At 36.1% G+C, this 27,170-nt stretch overlaps 1 protein-coding gene across 1 annotated transcript in view; it reads left to right on the plus strand.

The window, feature by feature from the left end:
* The window catches only part of LOC144435693 (spermatogenesis-associated protein 20-like), a 142,619-nt gene that overhangs the window by 19,388 nt on the left and 96,061 nt on the right, over positions 1–27,170 (plus strand). The window contains exons 10-14 of the mRNA XM_078124301.1: positions 2,977–3,051; positions 6,668–6,877; positions 10,993–11,185; positions 12,076–12,244; positions 13,052–13,260. Of these exons, the coding sequence (XP_077980427.1) occupies positions 2,977–3,051; positions 6,668–6,877; positions 10,993–11,185; positions 12,076–12,244; positions 13,052–13,260 (856 nt within the window). The remainder of the gene's footprint in view (positions 1–2,976; positions 3,052–6,667; positions 6,878–10,992; positions 11,186–12,075; positions 12,245–13,051; positions 13,261–27,170) is intronic.

Consider the following 27,170-nt stretch of genomic DNA (forward strand, 5'->3'; position numbering starts at 1 on the left):
TATTAGTAGTCAGTCACATGATTGTCTTTATAATGTCCATTATTAGTAGTCAGTCACATGATTGTCTTTATAATGTCCATTATTAGTAGTCAGTCACATGATTGTCTTTATAATGTCCATTATTAGTAGTCAGTCACATGATTGTCTTTATAATGTCCATTATTAGTAGTCAGTCACATGATTGTCTTTATAATGTCCATTATTAGTAGTCAGTCACATGATTGTCTTTATAATGTCCATTATTAGTAGTCAGTCACATGATTGTCTTTATAATGTCCATTATTAGTAGTCAGTCACATGATTGTCTTTATAATGTCCATTATTAGTAGTCAGTCACATGATTGTCTTTATAATGTCCATTATTAGTAGTCAGTCACATGATTGTCTTTATAATGTCCATTATTAGTAGTCAGTCACATGATTGTCTTTATAATGTCCATTATTAGTAGTCAGTCACATGATTGTCTTTATAATGTCCTTTATTAGTAGTCAGTCACATGATTGTCTTTATAATGTCCATTATTAGTAGTCAGTCACATGATTGTCTTTATAATGTCCATTATTAGTAGTCAGTCACATGATTGTCTTTATAATGTCCATTATTAATAAAAATGATTATTTCATGTGTTACTCAATTTCATCATTTAATTCCATGATTAATCTAATCCTGGAATATCCTTCAAAGTTCTAGAAAAATGTAATAATTTATACCTGCTACTTCCTGGAAATTCTTGGAACGCAATGTTATGAAGTTTATGAAATGCTCAAGCATAAAATGTTGAAAGTTACCCACTAAATGATAAACAAAGTTTATGTCATAAAAGTAAATGATGACCTACAGGAAAATGTCCTTCAGAATATTGGGAATGAGAAATCATGGAATATGCTGGACATCCTAGTGACCAAGGGTCAGCAAATTGCCATGGTTCTCTTACAAGGGACCTAAAGACCAATAACCACTTATTTGCTTGGTGTAGAAAACATTGGTAAAACAATCCTCCAAAATGTGAAGTATACCGAAGGTTTCGGGTAACAACTCTGCATCATCATAAATGGACATTAAGATTAGGGACCGGTCAGTTTCTCCAGCCAGGGGGTGCCAGTGGATTCTTAAATCTTGCCAAAAAAAAGTCACTGACACTGACCCCCCTATCTGTAAAACCAAAAACAGGCTGACCCCCCCCCCCCCCATCACTTAAATCTGAAATATGATGACCCCCCCCCCCCCCATATATAATATTCACGTGACAGGTATTTTTGATCGTGACTCAGTGTGGACTACTTGACTGTCTTGCATCTACTTTATAAGATCCCGGGTTAGCACTATCATAATTATAATTATTGACTACACAGGGTAAATATATTCCAAAAGGAGTTTAATAGCATCTTGACAGTGAAAGGTATGGGGAAAACTTGAGCAGGGAATATGTATATCTGTTATGGGGGGTCCTAGGGGGTCTCCCCCAAGAAGCCCTGGAGGTGTTTTACTCTGAAACTCAATTTTGAGACTATTCAGACCCTTTCAGACAATAATTTCAAAGCTTTACAAGACAGCACCAACATGTAAAAAGCAACTACATAGGGTTGAAATATTTTTGAAATATAGTTTGATAGCATCTTGACAGTAAAAGGTAGGGGAAAAAGCTTGAGACTGGGATGTGTACACCTTATGTAAGGAGGGGGGGGGGTCTTTTGGTAGGGGAGAGTTGGAGTTTAAGGCAATTTTAGACTATCTTGGCAAACATTTGACATCTTTTAAAGACAAAATCATCTCAAATTAGAATTGGGTGAAAATATTTAAGACAAGTTTAATACCATTATGACAGTAGAAAGGTTGGTGCATCTGATTGTTGGTTGAATGCATGAGTGTCCTCTGGGGGTGAGGGAGTCCTTGGGTTTCCCCTGGTAGATCTGCAGTTTTTTGCTTCTATTAAGGCAATGTTTAGGTTATTTATAGCCTTTGAGGTAATATTTCCAAGCTTTGAATAGCTAACGTAAATGTAAGTTTTAAATGAGTTTCCCATGTCACATAAAAATGGCCCATAACATTGGTTTTGGGGCATTAATATTACATGTATAGTAAAGTCATCGGTATGTTAGAGAACTTTAGGTGGTCATACCTAGTGTATAATAGAAACTGGAATCTGATGAGATGTGGTGATTTGTAGTGTCAATAACATGTAGTGTCCAAAATAGAAAGTGTATTAAACCCTTCTGACAAGTTCATAGTGACGAGTAGACCAATTTAGATTAACTTCTTTTGTAAACTATCTATGAAGATTAGTATTACGAAACCTTCAAGTTCACTTTTGCCCCAAAGTGCAATATAAGTGAAGCATTGATTGTGAAACAGCCAAGCATTTACACGACATGTTCTGTAACTAGTGTGGTAGCTAGGTAATACATGTATATGTATATGTATAGTTATGTTTGAACTAATAAGTAATATTAAAGAATTCATGTAAGAAACAGGGATAAGAACAAATATTTACATGTACCACATTTCAGACATGGCTATATGCCATTGTAGAAAAAGGATTTTTTCTTCCATCACAATCCAAAACACAATGACCCCCCCCCCCCCATCCACAATTTTGAAAACAGCATGACCCCCCCACTGCCAATTTCAAAAACAGGATCACCCCCCCCCACACACACACACACACACAAATCCACCCCACCCCCAGGCTGCAGAAACTGACTGGTCCCTTAGATGGTTAAGAGGCCAGTCTATCCAAACGAAATATAAATCTTCCCTTCTCAAGATTCATGGTCTATGTATTCAGATGATGTGGTTGATTCAGTGTTGCCATTTACGAGAATGTAGTTTTTAGAGACCATTTTCATTTTCTTCAAGAGGGTACTCATAAACTGTAAGGAGGCTCATCACTTTATTTCACTGCTTAGGAAAACAACTGAAGACAAATAGTAAATATGAAAGAATACTCTAAAAATGTTAAAATTTGGTATTTTCAGATTTCTAAGGATGATTTGTATGCAGATATTGCAAACGATATCTTGACTTATGTCTCTAGGGATCTGAGTGACAAGGTAAGAAATTGTACATTAATGAAATGTTTTAGTTCAGGGCTTGAAATTAGCAGTAGTCCAGCTCACATACCTGTAGACTGCTAGTACTACACACCATATTGAGACTACCAAATTAGCAGTAGTCCAGCTCACATACCTGTAGACTGCTAGTACTACACACCATATTGAGACTACCAAATTAGCAATAGTCCAGCTCACATAGACTACTACACACCATATTGAGACTACCAAATTAGCAGTAGTCCAGGTCACATAGACTACTACACACCACATCTAGACTACCAAATTAGCAGTAGTCCAGGTCACATAGACTACTACACACCATATCTAGACTACCAAATTAGCAGTAGTCCAGGTCACATAGACTACTACACACCACATCTAGACTACCAAATTAGCAGTAGTCCAGGTCACATAGACTAACACACACCATATTGAGACTACCAAATTAGCAGTAGTCCAGGTCACATAGACTAACACACACCATATTGAGACTACCAAATTAGCAGTAGTCCAGGTCACATAGACTACTACACACCATATTGAGACTACCAAATTAGCAGTAGTCCAGGTCACATAGACTACTACACACCATATCGAGACTACCAAATTAGCAGTAGTCCAGGTCACATAGACTACTACACACCATATCGAGACTACCAAATTAGCAGAAGTCCAGGTCACATAGACTACTACACACCATATTGAGACTACCAAATTAGCAGTAGTCCAGGTCACATAGACTACTACACACCATATCGAGACTACCAAATTAGCAGAAGTCCAGGTCACATAGACTACTACACACCATATCGAGACTACCAAATTAGCAGTAGTCCAGGTCACATAGACTACTACACACCATATCGAGACTACCAAATTAGCAGTAGTCCAGGACACATAGACTACTACACACCACATCTAGACTACCAAATTAGCAGAAGTCCAGGTCACATAGACTACTACACACCATATTGAGACTACCAAATTAGCAGTAGTCCAGGTCACATAGACTACTACACACCATATTGAGACTACCAAATTAGCAGTAGTCCAGGTCACATAGACTACTACACACCATATTGAGACTACCAAATTAGCAGTAGTCCAGGTCACATAGACTACTACACACCATATCTAGACTACCAAATTAGCAGTAGTCCAGGTCACATAGACTACTACACACCATATCGACACTACCAAATTAGCAGTAGTCCAGGTCACATAGACTACTACACACCATATTGAGACTACCAAATTAGCAGTAGTCCAGGACACAGACTACTACACACCATATTGAGACTACCAAATTAGCAGTAGTCCAGGTCACATAGACTACTACACACCATATCGAGACTACCAAATTAGCAGTAGTCCAGGACACATAGACTACACCATATTGAGACTACCAAATTAGCAGTAGTCCAGGTCACATAGACTACTACACACCATATCGAGACTACCAAATTAGCAGTAGTCCAGGTCACATAGACTACTACACACCATATTGAGACTACCAAATTAGCAGTAGTCCAGGTCACATAGACTACTACACACCATATTGAGACTACCAAATTAGCAGTAGTCCAGGTCACATAGACTACTACACACCATATCGAGACTACCAAATTAGCAGTAGTCCAGGACACATAGACTACTACACACCATATCGAGACTACCAAATTAGCAGTAGTCCAGGCTACATACCTATAGACTACTACACACCATATTGAGACTACCAAATTAGCAGTAGTCCAGGTCACATAAACTACTACACACCATATTGAGACCATGACAGTCACAAACCATTAGCGGTCCAAGTGCAACAAACCCGCGGGCTTGCCTGGCGAAAACCGGTGTCATAAAAGTTGTTTGCATCTCTAAAGCTGTTTGTAGCGTAACTTATAATAGCCTAATAAATTGATAACAACTGATATAAGACAGAGATAAGGTTTGCCTCAATTGCAGTCCATGCAGACGGCTGAATAGAGGTTTTACAGCTGTTTACTTGTGTTATGTAAGAGCCCATCATCACATGTGTAAATATTGGTACTCTTTGATAACAAGTCCACCTGCTTGGCTAATGGCTTGTCCCAGTAATGCTACCAAATTAGCAGTAGTCCAGGTCACATAGACTACTACACACCATATTGAGACTACCAAATTAGCAGTAGTCCAGGTCACATAGACTACTACACACCATATCTAGACTACCAAATTAGCAGTAGTCCAGGTCACATAAACTACTACACACAATATCTAGACTACCAAATTAGCAGTAGTCCAGGTCACATAAACTACTACACATCATATCTAGACTACCAAATTAGCAGTAGTCCAGGTCACATAAACTACTAAACACCATATCTAGACTACCAAATTAGCAGTAGTCCAGGTCACATAGACTACTACACACCATATCTAGACTGTTATGTAATAGGCCCTAACAACCATGTCCATGCCCTTAGCAATAGTTAAATGATAGTTTTTTTTACAATTATAACAACTGGGATGGGTATACGATTTAATAAACATTTTAAAATATGTAAATACCCTTAGCAACAAGACCACACTCATAGCAACAGGTAAACAATGACTTATAATGCCAAAATAACACCGGTGACAGGAAGGTAAATGAATAAACATTGCAAAATTGTATGTAGATATTCCTAGCAACAAGACTACACCCATAGCAACATTAAATGATATATTGCAGATATAGTACCATGGACCATGGATGGGTAGGCATGGGAACAAATCTTCAAAGAATGTATGCAAATATGCCTAGCAACAAGACCACATAATCATTACAGAAAATTAAAGTGTACTGTCAACAGTTGTGCTACAATGCCATTGGCACTTTTATTAATTTTAATAAGTAATAATAATAATTTATTTCTTATAAAAGAGCGCACTACACTGCGTCTCAGTGCGCTTTCCATAACAATACACAGACTGGAATTTTAAAATACAGAAGTAATTGCCCTAATTAATGATTTTCTGTAATTAGGCTATATCTTAAGAATGCAGACTTGAAATTTCATTTAACTAGGTACATCCATCAACCATAACAAATCATACATGTTTGATGTAGTTGTTTATGTAGTTTTTAATTGTGATGTGTAATTTGCATAAATTATCATTTTGTTAGTTAAGCGATATCTTTAGTATGTAAGCTTTACATTTCAGATAATTAGTACGTGTATTGGTGGTAAAACTTGCATGACATGTGTCTTTAAGCTAAATTGTTCAATTAATGAGTTTTTGATAATTTGGCAATATGTTGCTATGCAAGTTTCAAATTTCATACAGTTTCGTATAATTACTTTTCCAATTAGTGGTATATCATGTATAATAGCTATATTTCACAATTTTGCATTCCAACACTGTGTGTAGGCCCAAAAATATGTTTACACGTACAATTCACTTTAAATGTGGTAGAATGAAATCATAAGAGAACACTTCAGATTAGGAAAAATGATGGTTAAATTACATATACATGAAGCAGTCAATTGATCAGCACTCCTAGAGGCCAAACTGTACAATCTTTTGTCTGTCTGATACTTTTGGGGGGGTTGTGCCTCTGTTTATTTGTTTTTGTTTGATTTTCTATAAGAATGGTGGATTCTACAGTGCAGAGGATGCTGACTCCTTCCCAACTGAAAACTCAGAACAGAGAAAAGAAGGAGCATTTTGTGTGTGGACCGACAAAGATATCAAATATTTATTGTCAGACAATGTACCTGGTAATGATTCTGTTAAACTATCGGATGTCTTCATCAAACACTATGGTGTCAGTCAGAGTGGAAATGTTAGCTTTGAACATGTAAGTAAAATATGGTTTGATACTTGAATAAAAAGGAATCGTAGACTTCTGAATTATTGACCAAAATTTGTAATAAATTAGTACAAAAACCTATGAATCAGTTTGTTTACTCATTTATTGTGGATATACAATGTATACAGATAAGTAAAAATTGTGTCCTATAAAATATGGTATTAAATCACATGTATGTAGGTGTATAGTTGGTCTTTAGAGTATTATTTGACCTGCAACTTATCAGAATCACAGGGTTCTAGTGATCCTGGAAAAATATATTTGATCTTAGAATTTCCTTGAAAAGAAAATTGATGAAATGACAAGCTAAAACTAGTGAAAACTTCCAATAATATGGTGTGACAAATCCAAATAGTTGGGCAGGGCTTGAAATTAAATGTTTTCTTTGGTTGTCCTAGTGGGCTTCCAATTTCAGAAAGTGGTAGCCCAAAGATTTTTACTAGTACCATATAATTCCTGAACTGAAAACAGAGTTCCTCTATCAGATATTATGTGCATTATTAAAATACTTTCATGTCTGTAAATCTAATCCATCCTGTAATTCATCCCATAATTGGTCATAGTCTGAGTGGGCTACAAATTATGGCAGCCACATGACAAGAATCGGTAGGCTGTGGACACGGAACTACTGTTAATTTCGAGGCTGGTTGGCTAGCTAAGATATACCACAAAACATTCCTGGAAAGTGACATTAGTTGACAACAAAAACTTCCTGAAAATAACACCAAAATTCCTGGGAGTTTCAGTTTCATGTGGATGTACTTTAAAGTGGCCATATGGATGAGAATTTGGTATTTATTTTGGATTTTTATTTGATAAAACAGCTTCACTATGTTTTTCTACATGAAAAAATAATGCCAAAGAACATATACTAAGTCCATGTTCATAACTCAAAACATTGCAAAAAGATGCACAAAGTGTAAAAAGTTTGTTATTGTACGTACAATAACAAACATTTTACACATTGTTTAAAGGTGATTCAAAATGCTTACATTCACTATCGCTAATTTGCTAGACTACATGTTTGTGAAATGCATTCTGGTTTTAAAACTTTTCAAAAGCGTCTGCAAACACCTTAAAATGACCATTTTTCAGTCACTTCCCTTCGGATTTACTTCGAGAGTTTTCGGGTATTTCCGGTCCCACCTAGACCACGGGATTTTATGACGTCATAGAGAGACATGGTTAGCACGTAGCCTATGACGAGTGTAGTCAACAGGTGAATAAAACTCAACGGCATTGTGAAAAAATACATTGCTGGTGGTTGTAATAGACATCAGTAAACAAAAACTACACTGTACTGTCTTATTAACCAACATTTACCGATATTTACTCACACTTTCTGACTAATTGGCAGTGTCTGTGGGTATAAATGCTAAAATATTATCTCCCCATATTATGGCAAAATAAATCAAAACGGCTAGACTAGATATATATAAACACTTGTAATGTCGCGTGTTTCACATTCATTGACTTTTATTTATCTGATTTTTTATTATTTGCCGACAAGAAGCATTACGATACCGTCGTGACGTTTGACGGCATCCCCGGGCCAAGGGCGGCATATTTTAGCCCAATCGTACTCGCGTCGCCTTTTGAACAGTGCATTTAACAACAAAGTAATCATATTTCATCTCGAATAAATATACTAGCTATTAGAATACCAATGGGAAACTTCAAGAAGGCGTTTCGGGACATGTGCCACAATATATTTGTTGGTCCCATAATACACTAATTGATTCGATTTGCTCCCATCATATGGAAGTACGCTCCGAGTCATTGCATCATGTAAATGGAACTGTGACCGACCTAATTTTTTTGTCCATATATAAAATGAGACTGACCTGCAAATTTTTCACAGTTTTCGTTGTGGTCTTGTATTGTCACATGTTTGGCTTGTGAACACAAGTTTACATCTATTATTGTCTAGGGCGTAATACTCTAGTCCGAGTCTGAAACCCATATAAAACCTAAGAAACTCGCATTCGGATCGGACAGAACAGAAGTAGGTCTCATCGACTTGTTGGGGACTCGAATTATTGCTTGTTTTTATCACGGTATACAGGTGATTATTATATATCGGTAGAGGGGTAGTGTTGTCAAGTTTTGTGCAGTCACCGCGGCCGCGGCAGTAAGCTTATACTATTACTAGGATACTAGTAGTTCCGCCGATCAAAGCTGAAGCAGTGTATGTACAATTAATGGAATCGGGAGAGCACAGCGCACATTCGTGTCGGGTTAAATTTATCCACGTGTTGATGTAATCCATATTTATCAATCAGATATATTGTAAAATTCTTCAAGTCGTACAGAAATAACGTCTCTAACTTCAAAACAAACCCTGAGAAACTGGACCGGACGTGGCTAGCCAAGTATCTAGTTGCAGGCTTTCTTTCATAACCATGTGCTGGGGTCACGACCTTGATATTGCCGACGTCAATATTGTCCAATCATATTTAATATCATGAACACATCGCGATATTTGATTTGTTGGTTTCCTAAACTGTATACTTCGAATACCATGATTCGCTACAGAATTCTTCTAATGAATATTAAATAGGCCGCTTGTTGCATTAAATTAAGTGATATCGCAACAAGGGAAACCATACAAGTTTTCTTCCAGATAAGTTACTAAAGTCATGTAAATGACAACACTAAACTCACGAAATTTCCTCAGTTCTTTACAATTTTATTGCCGATAATATGGCAATCTAATAGCTAGTATATTTATTCAAGATAAATATGTTTACTTTGGTGCTAAATGCGCCGTTCAAAAGGCGACATCAGTGAGTATAGTCGAGTATAGTGGGCTATAATATGCTGTCGACACCATGCCTGTCGAAGATATTGTAATGCTTCTCCTCGGCAAATAATAAAAAAAATCAGATAAATAAATTGAAACACGCGAGCGACATTACAAGTGTTTATGTATATCTACACTGTAGTCTAGCCGTTTTGATTTATTTTGCCATAATATGGGGAGATAATATTTTAGTATTTATACCCACAGACACTGCCAATTAGTCAGAAAGTGTGAGTAAATATCGGTAAATGTTGGTTAATAAGACATGTAGAGTGTAGTTTTTGTTTACTGATGTCTGTTGCAACCACTAGCAATGTATTTTTTCACAATGCTGTTGAGTTTTGTTCACCTAGTGACTACGCTCGTCATAGGCTACGTGCTAACCATGTCTCTCTATGACGTCATAAAATCCCGTGGTCTAGGTGGGACCGGAAATACCCGAAAACTCTCGAAGTAAATCCGAAGGGAAGTGACTGAAAAATGGTCATTTTAAGGTGTTTGCAGACGCTTTTGAAAAGTTTTAAAACCAGAATGCATTTCACAAACATGTCGTCTAGCAAATTAGCGATAGTGAATGTGAGCATTTTGAATCACCTTTAATGTTTCGCCGTTTATTGAGATGTGAACATGGACTTGGTATATGTTCTTTCGCATTATTTTTTCATGTAGAAAAACATAGTGAAGCTGTTTTATCAAATAAAAATTCAAAATAAATACCAAATTCTCATCCATATGGCCACTTTAAATTCAAAGTGAAAGTAGACGGCAATGGCTATATTGATTTCATGGGTCTTGTGTTATTCTGATAGAGTTTTTTAAATGGGAACAAAGATGAGACTGATTTTGTCCGTATTGCTTGTGTTGATCACCAAAAGTCAGTTTTACCGCCTCTGCATTGCATAACCTCTCAAACACAAAGAGCAATGAAATTATTTGAATCAGCCATGGACAGACCTCTGTACACTGGGTACGGAATTCTGGGTATGCAAACGATGGATGTGTTTTAGCATGCATTCTTTGCTTTTTGTTCCCGTGCATATAAGGTGAGAAAAACGGTTGTTGCACAGAGCTTTAGAGAACATTGGTAGTGAATAAAAGAAGGATTCTATGTACTCCATGTAGTAACTCCACTGATAAGATACATATCTACACATGTAGTAACTCCACTGATAAGATACATATCTACTCCATGTAGTAACTCCACTGATAAGATACATATCTACACTTGTAGCACTAATGTGACAACCTGGCACTGAATCATGTTACAATAGCATAAATTGACTATTTCCCACATCAATAGGATCCACACGGAGAGTTACAAAACCAAAATGTGTTGATTATTAGAGGAGAAATAGAAGACACAGCTAGTGTTTGTAAGGTAGATGTAACAACAGCCAGAGATGCACTCACAAAGTGTAGAGACATCCTGTATAGAGAGAGACAGAAGAGACCTAAACCACATCTAGATAACAAGATGATCACAGCATGGAATGGTAAGTATTTGCTAAATAGAATCTAACTTTATCATCCTACAGATAAATACAAATCTCTCCTAATCATCATTATGTTTGTACCACTGATTACTTGCACTGCTGCATGCTGCATACTAGTGGTATTTCCACAGCAGTGTAATACCAAAAATATTATGGCATGCTTGCATGCAAATGTATGCAAATGAAGACAAAGTCGTTCAGTGGCCACAAAAGTATACGATTACACAGTATCATTTTAATGGAAATTTGCTGTTTCAGATAAACATAATGTAATAGAGAACCCCATACAGTGAGTGACAGTGTGGGTAGTCAGAGGTATTTGTGCTTGTGTTTGCAATGTTTTCTGCTGCACTTTCACTTGCTACACTTGTGAAAGTACTGCTGCAGAGAACACTGCAAGCACTGAGCAAATACCCCAAGTATGCCACACTTGCAGTCATACAGAATGGGGTTCTTGTCAAATTATTTGCATAATTGCACATGCTTATTGTGGTACAAAAAGCATGTGAGAATGCCGCGTACACAGAATCAAATACCCTGAGTACACCACAGTGGCAATCACACACATGATGGGGTTCTGTTACTGTATATGAGGTACAGTATATGTATAATTATGACCACAGTGTGTTCATGATTGTGTGATAGTAGCTCCACAAGCATACATACATGTTTAATTTGTAGTTTAGGAAAAATCAGGAATTTCAAAAATAATGGTAATTTGGAATGTTTTGACTAGCATTTTGAGCACTACAGAACCCATTGCAATGGCGCAGAATGAACAAGGTATCAATCCTATATTTTGTATTCACATGTATTCAACTTGGCTTGAGTGTGGCATGATAAATATTGTTAGTTAAATATTGTATACATACATGTACATTATTTGATAGGTCTAATGATGTCAGGATTTGCCAAGGCCGGTCAACTTCTACCAAGTAGTAATTACACACAGAGAGCACTGGAAGCTGCTAATTTTATCAAGACATACATGTATGATGCAGCAACAGGGTGTTTGCTTAGAAGCTGCTATGCTGGACAATCTGGAGATGTTACTCAAATGTAAGTTTTACTACTTCTGCTGCAATATACTGATGTAATTTTTACTACTTCTGCTGCAATATACTATAAATGTTTCTAAAGACAAATTTTCACAAGTGAAAAAATGCAAGCATATAATTATAACACTAATAATAAATGTGTTGGTTTATATATAGCACTTTGCCACTCTGTGCTCAAAGTACTTTACAATTATTACCCCTGGCACGGATCTATATTGACACAAACAACCCTTTACACTTCCTCAATTCCTTGTGAGCATACAATCCATTGCAGTCTATTAGCACATATGATTCAAGCATTCACACTGCAGCCTCTATCCTACCAGGTCCCCAATTATACAGCTAGTTTGACTGGGCACAATCTTGGTTCAAATCTAGTCAAAGGCCATTCAGAAATAATGGGCAGCAGTGAGGCTTGAACCAACAACCTACAGGTTCAGGCAAGCCACGCTAACCATTCGACCATCATGACGCGACTAAATGTAGTGACTAAATGTATTCTGTACATTAACACAGTGTACCAGGCTTAATAATGTCCAAAATTAGTTTTTGGGAACTAGTTTAACTCACTTAAGTTGCAAAATTTTTATGTAGTGAAATATCTATTTTATCAATCATAAGTGAAAGACAATGATCAACAGCGCCCTCTCTGGTAAAACTGTGGCATGCAAAAGAATGGTCATTTAAAATTTCTTATCATAACTTATTTCTTTATTTCAGGAAAATGGAAATTGTTATTGTTTTATAGTGATTCTAAACAAGAATCAACATTTTTGATCATTAGCATTTGTTTGTTTTTATATTGCAGTGCTACTCCAATCAATGGTTTTGTAGATGACTATGCATTCTTGATACGAGGTCTACTAGACTTGTATGAGGCATGTTATGATGATGCCTGGTTGGAATGGGCAGCACAGCTACAACACAAACAAGATGAGTTATTCTTGGATACTGAAGGTGCTGCTTATTTCACGGTAACTGATGGGGATCAAAACATACTAGTCAGGATGAAGGAGGGTAAGTTTAGCCCACTTTCTTGTAACTAATGAAATAATGTAGATAGTCAGAACATAGTAACTCCATTGTCATGGTGATTCATTTAATGATGGAGACACTATTTCAGCTTATTAAGTCAAAATACAATCCCAAGTACACAGTATTCTCTCAGTGCTTGAGTATTCTGGTACAAGACATACCAGATTTAAACTGAATGCCTCCCGTAAGGGCAAAACCATAGATTTTTATGCCTACGCACATTGTTGGTATGCAAAATTCTGAGCTATAGCTATTATACGGTACATGGTATACCCTTTAATTGGGGAAATTAATAATAATTTATATGAAAGTATATGAAATTTGAAGCTTGCATACTGAACATATTGCCAAATTATCAAAAATGATTATTTATGCAAATAAGGCATCACAATTAAAAACTATATAAAAAACTACATCAAACACTTGATTTGTTATGGTTAATGTACATACCAAGTTATATGAAATTTGGAGCTTGCATTCTTAAGATAGTCTAATTACTGAAAATCATTACCGGAGTTTTCCGAAAACTAGCCCTGGGCCACTTTTCGGAAAATCGGCAAATTCGGACCCACAACGAGGAACTAAATAGAAGCTCAGGGCGATTATTTGGCAGTCAACACTCAACAGCCATGTGACTCATATCATTACTAATAGGGACATGCTACTATGTACCATTCTGATTGGATAATAACTGTGGTAAAATCCCATTTTACCACGGCTGGCAGTGGTAAAATGGGCCCCTAAACTAGCATATGAATAGTACATACAAGCTGAATGTGGAAACGACGCGACGTTACACTTCCTCAGAGCATGGAAGTCATGGGTTATACTTCCATGCTCAGAGTAAAGGTATGTCAGGTATCCTGTCCAATAGTTTGGGTTACAGTAGTCCAAATAATTCCACTGATGACCTTGCGATCGAAAGCAACGATTGATCAGTGGCTTCAACATCACTGACCATGGTAAGGTACAAGTTCTCCCATGCAACGAGCCGTCTCAGCGTCCTGCTTTCGTTGAATCAAGCAACACCAATTTAACTTTTAACCATCAGTCAAGTGCGTCAGGATTATTTTAAAACTGTACATTTTCAGGTTCAGTCAATGTTCAATTTGTTAACCATTAAATTAAAGTAAACTGTGTAACGTCGTGTCTCTGATTTACTGTCTTGAGCTTTCTCCGATTCAACTGATTCAACGCCGAGACATCTTTTTTTAGCAGTGTACAAGATTGTATTGTTCTTATGTAAATATCCAAACAAAATTGTTACTTTCTTTGACCTCTTGCCCCGTTTTCTTTGTTGCTAGTTTTCAACACGTTTTCGTTATGCATTATATGATGTAAATGAAGTAATTTATCAATGAATGCAATGTAGTGTATGGTTTGTGTTCATGTAGTGTGTGTGTGTGTGTGTGTGTGTGTGTGTGGGCGACATGAACGTATCCACTCATCAAAATATGCTCGTTCCCGACGATCTATTACCGACGATCTTTTTCTGTACGTGCGAATTCACCTTTTCAGGCATATAAATAACCACAGAATCACATTTAGAAGAAATAGACACATATTTTGATATTTTGATATAATATAATAGTAATAACCCCCGCCGAAGGCGGGTATACACTCGAATTTGGTACAATTCGCTCCATATAGCACTCACCATTCTGCTTGTGCTATATGTCGCCAATTGTACCAAAATCTTGTGTATACCCGCCTTCGGCGGGGGTTATTGCTTAAGTAATTTGTAATATTTTTTTGCCACACTAATTAAACTTTGTGTATCATGTACAGCTCAAGCTGGAATTGATTAACCAGACTCTTTGTTCATGTATATACTGTCCTCTAGAGTTGAAAGACAACATTGCAGTGAAGGGGTACTTCAGTTCAAATAAGGTGAAAGTGCAGCACAACACTAAGGTTGACTCAAAACATATAGTAACATAGACCAGTATCAACCCATATAGTAACATAGACCAGTATCAACCCATATAGTAACATATACCAGTATCAACCCATATAGTAACATATACCAGTATCAACCCATATAGTAACATAGACCAGTATCAACCCGTATAGTAACATAGACCAGTATCAACCCGTATAGTAACATAGACCAGTATCAACCCATATAGTAACATAGACCAGTATCAACCCGTATAGTAACATAGACCAGTATCAACCCGTATAGTAACATAGACCAGTATCAACCCGTATAGTAACATAGACCAGTATCAACCTGTATAGTAACATAGACCAGTATCAACCTGTATAGTAACATAGACCAGTATCAACCCGTATAGTAACATAGACCAGTATCAACCCGTATAGTAACATAGACCAGTATCAACCCATATAGTAACATAGACCAGTATCAACCCGTATAGTAACATAGACCAGTATCAACCCATATAGTAACATAGACCAGTATCAACCCATATAGTAACATAGACCCATATAGTAACATAGACCAGTATCAACTGATCACGCATGTCACATTCCATGTTATCAAACAAATTCCGTTGACAAATAAGTAAAAAAAATCCCCAGTGAGTATGTTTCCAATTACATTCCTTCTTGTCTTTTGTACAAAGTACATTTTGTCTTCATAATATTTACTAGTTTATTAGATGACAATACCACAAATTTCTTTATGTAATGTGTGTTTCTGGTATAAAGTTTATGTTGTTCTGAAATCAATGTTTTCCCTCCAAAGTTGGGTAGAAATAATTTTGAAACGTACTGAGTTCATGTCATTTGCAAAGAGTTTATATATGGCATGGGTACAGATGAATATAGCAATGTATGATAACCCTGTGATGAATTATCTGTGTCTGTGTGTCTGAGTCTGTGTGTCTGTGTCTGTGTGTGTCTGTATCTGTGTCGCTGTTTGTGTCCCTATATATGTCAGTGTGTCTCTGTGTCAGTATCATTATTATCTTAGAAAACTGCCAGCCCTAAGACCTATCTATGGCTATGACTAGAAAAGTAATTGATAGATAGATACAAGATTGTTTCTTCATTTACATGGTTCTTGGTCAAAATACAATATTTTGTAGAGTTTGGTATGAGATGATCGGGGCAGTATAGTAGTTTCTATATAGAGTTTGGTGTGATAGGATCAGGGCTCTGTAGTAGTTTCTATATAGAGTTTGGTGTGATAGGATCAGGGCTCTCTAGTAGTTTCTATATAGAGTTTGGTGTGATAGGATCAGGGCTCTGTAGTGGTTTCTATATAGAGTTTGGTGTGATAGGATCAGGGCTCTCTAGTAGTTTCTATATAGAATTTGGTATGAGAGGATCAGGGCTCTCTAGTAGTTTCTATATAGAGTTTGGTATGAGAGGATCAGGGCTCTCTAGTAGTTTCTATATAGAGTTTGGTGTGTGATGATCATAGCTCTATAGTAGTTTCTATATAGAGTTTGGTGTGATAGGATCAGGGCTCTCTAGTAGTTTCTATATAGAGTTTGGTGTGATAGGATCAGGGCTCTGTAGTAGTTTCTATATAGAGTTTGGTGTGATAGGATCAGGGCTCTGTAGTAGTTTCTATATAGAGTTTGGTGTGATAGGATCAGGGCTCTGTAGTAGTTTCTATATAGAGTTTGGTGTGATAGGATCAGAGCTCTGTAGTAGTTTCTATATAGAGTTTGGTGTGATAGGATCAGGGCTCTATAGTAGTTTCTATATAGAGTTTGGTATGATAGGATCAGAGCTCTGTAGTAGTTTCTATATAGAGTTTGGTGTGATAGGATCAGAGCTCTGTAGTAGTTTCTATATAGAGTGGTGTGATAGGATCAGGGCTCTGTAGTAGTTTCTATATAGAGTTTGGTGTGATAGGATCAGGGCTCTATAGTAGTTTCTATATAGAGTTTGGTGTGAAATGATCATAGCTCTATAGTAGTTTCTATATAGAGTTTGGTATGATAGGATCAGGGCTCTATAGTAGTTTCTGTATAGAGTTTGGTATGAGAGGATCAGGGCTCTGTAGTAGTTTCTATATAGCGTTTGGTGTGATAGGATCAGGGCTCTATAGTAGTTTCTATATAGAGTTTGGTGTGATAGGATCAGGGTTCTATAGTAGTTTCTATATAGAGTTTGGTATGATAGGATCAGGGCTCTGTAGTAGTTTCTATAAAGAGTTTGGTGTGATAGGATCAGGGCTCTATAGTAGTTTCTATAAAGAGTTTGGTGTGATAGGATCAGAGCTCTATAGTAGTTTCTATATAGAGTTTGGTATGATAGGATCAGAGCTCTGTAGTAGTTTCTATATAGAGTTTGGTATGATAGGATCAGAGCTCTGTAGTAGTTTCTATAAAGAGTTTGGTGTGATAGGATCAGGGCTCTATAGTAGTTTCTATAAAGAGTTTGGTGTGATAGGATCAGAGCTCTATAGTAGTTTCTATATAGAGTTTGGTATGATAGGATCAGGGCTCTGTAGTAGTTTCTATATAGAGTTTGGTATGAGAGGATCAGAGCTCTATAGTAGTTTCTATATAGAGTTTGGTATGAGAGGATCAGGGCTCTATAGTAGTTTCTATATAGAGTTTGGTGTGATAGGATCACGGATCTATAGTAGTTTCTATATAGAGTTTGGTGTGATAGGATCACGGATCTATAGTAGTTTCTATATAGAGTTTGGTATGAGAGGATCAGAGCTCTATAGTAGTTTCTATATAGAGTTTGGTGTGATAGGATCAGGGCTCTATAGTAGTTTCTATATAGAGTTTGGTGTGATAGGATCAGGGCTCTATAGTAGTTTCTATAAAGAGTTTGGTGTGTGATGATCATAGCTCTATAGTAGTTTCTATATAGAGTTTGGTGTGATAGGATCACGGATCTATAGTAGTTTCTATATAGAGTTTGGTATGAGAGGATCAGGGCTCTATAGTAGTTTCTATAAAGAGTTTGGTATGATAGGATCACGGATCTATAGTAGTTTCTATATAGAGTTTGGTATGAGAGGATCAGGGCTCTATAGTAGTTTCTATAAAGAGTTTGGTGTGATAGGATCAGGGCTCTATAGTAGTTTCTATAAAGAGTTTGGTGTGATAGGATCAGAGCTCTATAGTAGTTTCTATATAGAGTTTGGTATGATAGGATCAGGGCTCTGTAGTAGTTTCTATATAGAGTTTGGTATGAGAGGATCAGAGCTCTATAGTAGTTTCTATATAGAGTTTGGTATGAGAGGATCAGGGCTCTATAGTAGTTTCTATATAGAGTTTGGTGTGATAGGATCACGGATCTATAGTAGTTTCTATATAGAGTTTGGTGTGATAGGATCACGGATCTATAGTAGTTTCTATATAGAGTTTGGTATGAGAGGATCAGAGCTCTATAGTAGTTTCTATATAGAGTTTGGTGTGATAGGATCAGGGCTCTATAGTAGTTTCTATATAGAGTTTGGTGTGATAGGATCAGGGCTCTATAGTAGTTTCTATAAAGAGTTTGGTGTGTGATGATCATAGCTCTATAGTAGTTTCTATATAGAGTTTGGTGTGATAGGATCACGGATCTATAGTAGTTTCTATATAGAGTTTGGTATGAGAGGATTAGGGCTCTATAGTAGTTTCTATAAAGAGTTTGGTATGAGAGGATCAGAGCAGTTCCTGTGTTTATCATTTTCCCAGTATTATTCCAATGCAATTCAATGGAGAGCATGTTCATCAAATCCAGGCAATAATTTTCCGTATCAAGCACACTTTGCCCATATATGGCAAGTGGCGTGCTCATCAGTATCCATTCACTCAATGATATGACCTTACGAATTGTTTCCCTATTTTTACATTTTTGCAAATAAAATAATATTTCATTGCCAATTTATGTGATTGAAATGATGTTTCCATGCCACTACATAGGCTATATGATAAAACCTCTATGGCCCACTGCAGACCTCGGTAGTATGGCTTACAGCCTCTAAAGTCGGACCCTTCCGCCATACAACCTCGAACCATAAAACTCATATCTGGGCCATAGATATTAATGTAGCATTAGGTCCTCTATCAATTTAACAGATTTGTCATATTTAGCTGAAAATGTAATGTGTAGATTTAAGTTTGTGTTCAGAATTAACATCTTAGATATAAAAATGACATTTACAGTGACAGGTTGACAATTGAATGATGACATAATAGGCAAGTAAGGTAGAAATTCTATCTTATAATGTGTTTTTTTGTACTCTGAAAGCTCCATACAAGTAGGTAATGATGAATGGATGGACTATAGCCAACGTAATTCTTATGTAAGCTGTAACACAATTATTATGATGTGAACTCTGAGGAAGTCAATGAGGTGTACCATGAAAGTGCCGACAAAATATGAAATCATGTACAAGCATCTAAGTAAGATTGTGTATTTAGTATAAGTAGTACACAACCTGAATGGATCTATGCATGATAAATCTGCCATGACAGGTTGTGAGATAATATTATATAAGTTGCAATCTAATTATTCGGTTGGTGAACTCTGTGTAAACTTTTGACTTATGCTATTAGGTTGCTAACAACATATGATGTTATTATATGTCTATATATATATCTCCATAAAGTATAAAGATTAACATAGCATATGTAAAGTGTAATCTGCTGTCTGCATCCAAATTATGGAATGGATTAAACATTCAATATGGTAATCAAGTATACCAGTATAGCGTTAGGAGTGTTTTTTCTGTATACAAAATTAGATATGAAAACTCATGGTGGTCAAATGGTTCGTGTGGCTAGCTTGGAATCTGCAGGTTGTAGGTTCGTGCCCCATCGCTGCCATTTGTTTCTGAATGGCTAAAGTCCTAGGGCAAGATTTGAACCACAATTGTCCTTCAGTCAACCCAGCTGTATAATTGGGGACCTGGTAGGATAGAGGTTGTAATGTGAATACTTTAATCCTATGTGCTTATAAAGACTGCAATGGATTGTATACAGAGTGGGAAAGTACTATATAAAAAACAATTATTATTAATAGAAAATTTTTAGAACTTTCTATTTGTTTCAAGATTAAGTTATAATGCCGGGGTTATCAAAGGTTAAAGATTGGTGGACACAGATTACTGTAACCATCATTAACCTTAATGGCTAATTCCGTCACTTTCTCTTTTCATTTTTCATTTTCGAAATGGGTGTAAAGTTTTTTAGTTGCTAGCTTATGTCCATTGATCTTTCGTCATTATGTGTTGATATATAATGTGAAAATTAGGTCAAAATTCAAACTATATTAATTCAAATAAAATCAGTTTTCCTCATCATAATTTGAATAGACTGTACTTTATAGAGACTAATCTATAAATCAGTCACATTGTTGTAGTGATAGTGATGTCACATCTATTCAACAATTTCTTGCATTGTACTGATTTTGTAATACTGGCTGCATGCAATACTTTGTGAGACAATCATGTTCCAACTATAGAGGGCACTATTTTGACAACAGTTTGAAAAAAATAAAAATGTCTATGACCCTTGTCCCAGATTGTGTAAGTTTGGTATTTTTGTAGTTATAAATACCACATTTCATGAATAAATAACACAAATGCATTAAATTTCATCTCAAATGATGCTTCTACTAATGTTATTTTTGGATGTAAAACTGATACTTTTGTAAAGACAGCCAACAGAAATGTGTGGAATGGTATGTAGCCATATATTATTAGCCTTACACTGTAGTGGCCATGGTTGTCCATAGGGAGCTCATCTTCCAGCAGTGAATAAGTTGCAATAATATGTAAATGATGTAGAATACAAAATAGTATGGGCTCTTTTTTGAGAGATCGAGAATGTGTGACTTTTATACTAGCTAGATGCATGAAACTAACCATAACAAATTGTGCATGTCCTATAAAGTTAGTTGATGTACCTTACAGTTTTCATGAACAATTTGCATAATTAATGATTTTCGGTAATTAAGATATATCATAAGAATGCATCCTTGAATTTTAATATCATTTAATAGTACATTCGTTAACCATAACAAAGCGGATATGTCCTATAAAATTTGTTGATATAGCTTACAGTTTTCATGAACAATTTGCATAATTAATGATTTCAGGTAACTAGGCTGTATCTTAAAAATGCAAGTTCCAAATTTCGTATAATATGGTACATTTATCAACCACAATAATACACACCTGTCCTATGAAGTTTGTTGCTACAACATTTACCTTTAATGAGTATTTTGAATAATGAACGATATTCAGTAATTAAGCAGTATCATGCAATCTTCAAATTCCGTATAATTTGGCACATACATTAACCTAAGAAAGCACGCTTGTCCAAAAAAGCCTGTTACCATAGTTTTTTAGTTTAATGAGTTACTTGCATAATTAGTGATTTCCTTACGAGAGGCTTTCAGTTTAAATCTGGTATTTAAGTGTTGTGGGTTGTATCAATTTGTTAATCAATTACGTTATAACAATAGAAACAGTTAACAAGAAGATTAATTGCAGTTGGCTGGCAACACCTTTACTTCACTTATGCCTATGTTCTGATGGATGCCAATTCCATACTGATAGGTACAAGTGAATGGTATCTGTTTTAACAGAGTGAATCCACAAGGCACTCTTTCCCTTCCAACAAGGATGTACAGCTTGTCTTCACCATTACTTTAGACAGGAATCCTTGTGTAGTCTTCATTCACTACTGATGCATTATACATGCTTTATTCTGTGAAAAAAAAATTGCAAAAAAATTGCTTTTTAAAATTAATCCAATCTAATTCTAAAGATATTACACAAGATCCATGATTTTAACACAAATATGATAGACTACGTTTGTTTCTTTCCCAAATTTCAGGTTTGTTGATTATTAGTGTTATTCTTAGTGTCATAAAAGAAAGAAATTGAATAAAAAGAAGGTTTCTTGCCATAGTCTTCTCTGTTTACCTGTCATAACTGTAGTAGCATTGTTATGATTTGTACTGAAATTAACATTATGTGACTTGAATTGAAAATGTCAGTGGGTTTGGTAGAGAAAAGTCTGTTATTAAACCTAATTTTTGTAATAACCTAAAATGCCTAAGGAGATTGAAAATGTCTGCAACATTATCTGAATCATATGAATGCATTAGTGTTTTGAAATTTCTTCTTAAAAGAGACTTCATGACTAATATTAGAAATCAGTGAAAATGGAAAGATTTGTACTCTTATCTCAGTGTTGCCAAAGACACAATGAAAGAAGTAGGTATGCCAGATACATTTTCTTGAGAATGAGCATTAAATCAGCTAGATTAATATACATTCTGCTTTAGCTGCTTCTTTTCACTCTCCTATTATTAATTTTTTTCAAACATTCAATAATGTAACAGACTATTTCTGGCTAAAAGACAGTCAACTAAGTCATCTCTTGTTTGTTATTTATACAAGTCAAGTAGTAATAATGAAGGGAATTACCAAGAAATGAATAAAGCACAAATTTAATCCACATAGGTGTTTTCAATCTGTTTAGTACAACTATTCCAATCAAAAGAAGGTTTGACCATGAACTAATTGCAAAAGAAATTATTTTTAGTGCACCTTACCCAGAATTTTATGCTGAACAACCTATATCAAAAGTCTAGGAAAATCTAAGTTGGTGGAACAGGGCTAAAAATTAGTTTTTTAAAGTGGCCATATGGATGAGGATTTGGAATTTATCTGGGATTTTTAATTTATAGAACAATATCATGGTTTCCTACTTGAAAAATCAACATGAAACAACATAGACAAAGTCCTTGTTTGTAAGTTAATAAATTGCAAAAGATTAATAAAATGCATAAAATCTTTGTTATTGTACGTAAAAAAACCCAAAAACTTTTGACACATATTTTAGTTTTTTCAATGCATTGAGTTACAAACACAGACTTGGTCTATTTTGTTTCACATTGATTTTTCAAGTAGGAAGCCATGATAACATTGTTCTATAAATTAAAAATCCAAAATGAAATCCAAAATAAAATCCATATGGCCAATTTAAGGAACAAACAGAACACTGGGGAGTGTACCTAGTACCCGAGAAGTGTTTCAGATGGAGTCACTGTTTAGGCAGGATAAAATGTCGGTGAACAAACAGAACACCAGGGAGTGTAGAGTGTACCCTAGAAGTGTTTCAGATGGAGTCACTGTTTATGCAGGATAAAATGTCGGTGAACAAACAGAACACTAGGGGAGTGTAGAGTGTACCCTAGAAGTGTTTCAGATGGAGTCACTGTTTAGGCAGGATAAAATGTCGGTGAACAAACAGAATACAATGGAGTGTAGAGTGTACCCTAGAAGTGTTTCAGGTTTAGTCACTGTTTAGGCAGGATAAAATGTCAGTGAGCAAACAGAACACTAGGGGAGTGTAGAGTGTACCCTAGAAGTGTTTCAGGTTTAGTCACTGTTTAGGCAGGATAAAATGTCGGTGAACAAACACTAGGGGAGTGTAGAGTGTACCCTAGAAGTGTTTCAGGTGGAGTCATGATGTGAACATAGGACAATAAATGTGGAGAGTGCTTGTAGTTTTATGGTTTGCCATCAATGATTTCTTGTTACCAGTACTGTAACAATAACAATCAGTGACCAAATGTATAGTTTCAGTATTAGCACTATTTCAGGACCTAGTTTTTCATGTGTATGAATGGAGCATAGAAATGATAAAAATAGATTTTGTCATAAAGGACGCAGAAATTAATATTGACCAATGGAAAGTCATTTTCTTATTTTACATACAATAATCATGCCTACTTTAAATAAATATTTACCATAAAATGTATTTGTTTTATCATAGACCCTCCACCCACCTTGATGGAGGGTCTATGGTTTTATTGAAAATCACTCAAAACTGAAGCAATAATTTAAATCTTACTAATATAACTTAAGCAGTAAGCTTCAGTGGCAGAGCTTGAAGGGGACAATATGAATAGGTTTTCTATGTGCATGCCTCAATACGCCAGTGTGTACATGGTCAGCCTAATGTCCATCATGCATATAAAAGCCAAAAGTATCCTGTATAAAATTCCTATAGGATACCATATGGCACTTCCAATGGGAAGATATATATGACACTCAAGTATGTTTAACATTTTCTAAGACAATCCTATTGGCATCCAATAGGACAACTCTATTAGGCGTATGGTAAACCTATTGGTATCCACTAGGACAGCCCTATTAGACCTATAGGTTGCACTATTGGATGCCAATAGGACAGCCCTATAGGGTAAACCTATAGACATCCAATAGGACAGCCTTATAGGGCAACCCTATTAGCCCTGTAGGACAAACCTATTGTTTATTACAGTAGGGAAATTTAGCTCTTTGACGTAAACCTATTGGCATAGCACAACCCCATTGGTCCTCTAGGGTAAACCTATTGGCATTCCTCAAATAAAATCATGTCATACTGTAGAAATCTTCGCACTCAGCCCACTGCATCATTGATCAATCAATCAATCGATGCAATTTATATAGCGCCGATAAATCTTCGCACTCAGCCCACTGCATCATTGATCAATCAATCAATCGATGCAATTTATATAATGCCAATAAATCTTCGCACTCAGCCCACTGCATCATTGATCAATCAATCAATCGATGCAATTTATATAGCGCCAATTCCACTATGACAAGAGTTCAAAGGCGCTGTACAGTCAAAATGTTTTAGAAAACAGGTAAGTCTTTAAGTGTTTTTTAAATGTGCTAATTGTAACTTGTTCGCGAATTTCAATTGGTAGTTCATGCCACAGTCGAGGCACAGCAGAAGAAAACGATCTTCCTCCATAAGATTCCAGCTTGTACTTAGGTACATATAGGAGATGTTTATTTGTTGATCGCAGTGTTCTCGTAGCTGTTTTCCAGTGAAGATGTCACTGGTTTCCAAGGAGAAAATGTTACAGTAACCATTTGTACTCCGTTTCACTAACATTATGAAATAAAAATAGTTATCTAGCAAATGGAACTTTGGAACAGATTCCAACATGTCTTTATGTATATATATTTATGCATCACCTGTAACCAATCTCGCATTCTGATTGGTCGAGAGCCCTGCAGATATGCAGGCGGATCTTTCACCAACAGCCATATTTTTGCTTGTTGTATCATGTGATCATTGTACGTCCCTTTGTAAACAAACCTAGCAGACAACTAGAAATCCAGCTATAACCAGCATTTCCAATGCCAAATTTGTTGTCAACCGAACAAAATATCACTGTTGTATACATTGTAACAAGTCTTTGAACTGTACTTTTCTTGTCACAGGGAAATAGTTAAAAATTCCACACCGAACGGCAAAAGTCCAGTGACAGTGAATGCGCAGTTGTCACGCGATCTTAAACATGAATTGCTAAATTTATCAATGATAACAAAATTACCACCACAGAGGGAGCAATTTTTTGCTTAACTAGAACAACAAAGCATATCACAAACATTTCTGTACATTTAATGGAATACAGTACGCAAAACAAAGATGCACTCATGTTTCAGCTGAAGGTTATAAGTTTGAATAATATCGCTGAGTGATATGCAAATAGTAAACATTACATCATACTACTGAGCAACGCGCACTCTGATTGGATGATACAGTTAAGGCTGACGTGTAAACAACTGCATTGCAGTTATCAGAGGTGTGTTATACTATTCTCAACAGTATAATGCAGAAGTGATTTTTACTTTAAATTGAAACAGTATTAGAAATTCAAAAATGAATTCGTAGTTGCAGGTAGCGTATAAGTATGTTATTTGCCAAATACTGTTCCACATCTTGCTGCTCTAGGTAATTTTTACGGTATAACGGCTTGCCTCCAGCTCTCCATTATTACAGGAAAAATTACCCCTCACAGCAAGATATGGAACGGAATTTGGCAAATAAAAGATATATATAGATATATTTATAATATACCTAGTGATAATGCTGTGCCATGATTCGCTAGAATCAGTCACGTGATAGGAAAATAGAATGACTTTCCCTAGGGAAATAGTTCCATCAACTATTACATGGTCACGTGACCACCCCGAGTTCACAGCAGATCAAAATGGCAACTTCGAACGATGTCGTCTGCCAACCTCAAGAGAAGGGGGCAAGATTTTCATGAGGTATATTGTAAAACACATATTGCCTGGCCTATATTCGGGCTATAGCACCCGTTCATTACCCCCTCGTGACTGTGAGTTACCAGAATCACATGCTATTTCCCCCGGCCTTCGGCCTTGGGAAATAGCATGTGATTCTGGTAACTCACAGTCCCTCGGGTGTAATAAACGGGTGCTATATCCCTCATGGCCAGGCAATATGTGTTCAATATATATATAGATGAAAAAATGACTAGCTGAACTGGAGATTGCAAAGTTTTGTAGTCAGTGGAATTCTAAAAGTCTTTTATCACAACATTCTGGTTTACCTCAACTGCATCTGATCCAGGGTGCACCTGAATAAACAGTTGATTTGAAAGTATGGGTAGGATGACAACTCGATGGTTGCAGAAAATGGTGTGATGTGATGGGTTTACTATATAGATCAGTTTCCAACTTATGTTTAACTAGGTGAATATTTACATCAAGAAAAGAAACTGAAGTTTAATTGATTTCTGCAGTAAATTTGATTTTTGGATGGCGATTGTTGAGTTGGTCCATGAAAATATGTAGTTCTTTCTCAGTGGATGTAGACAGGGCAGTGAGATCATCAATGAAATGATCTGTGACTTCTGGACAGTTTGGTATGGTGAAGTAACATTTTCTCATCCACCAACTCATGTAGATGTTACGATACCGCAAATGGTGTGCCCATAGCTGTACCAGAGACTTGTCTGTAGTGTTTATCATTAAATTTGAAGACATTGTTCTCTAAAACAAAACGAGCCAGCAATGTAATTAATGTTTATGGTGTCTTCTTGATCAGTATTAGAACATAAGGTTAGAAGGTGAGTATACACCCAGTATATTATAATCATGTAGTACATTGTATGTT

The sequence above is a fragment of the Glandiceps talaboti genome, chromosome 5, assembly GCF_964340395.1.
Source record: "Glandiceps talaboti chromosome 5, keGlaTala1.1, whole genome shotgun sequence".
NCBI classification, from domain to species: Eukaryota; Metazoa; Hemichordata; class Enteropneusta; family Spengelidae; genus Glandiceps; species Glandiceps talaboti.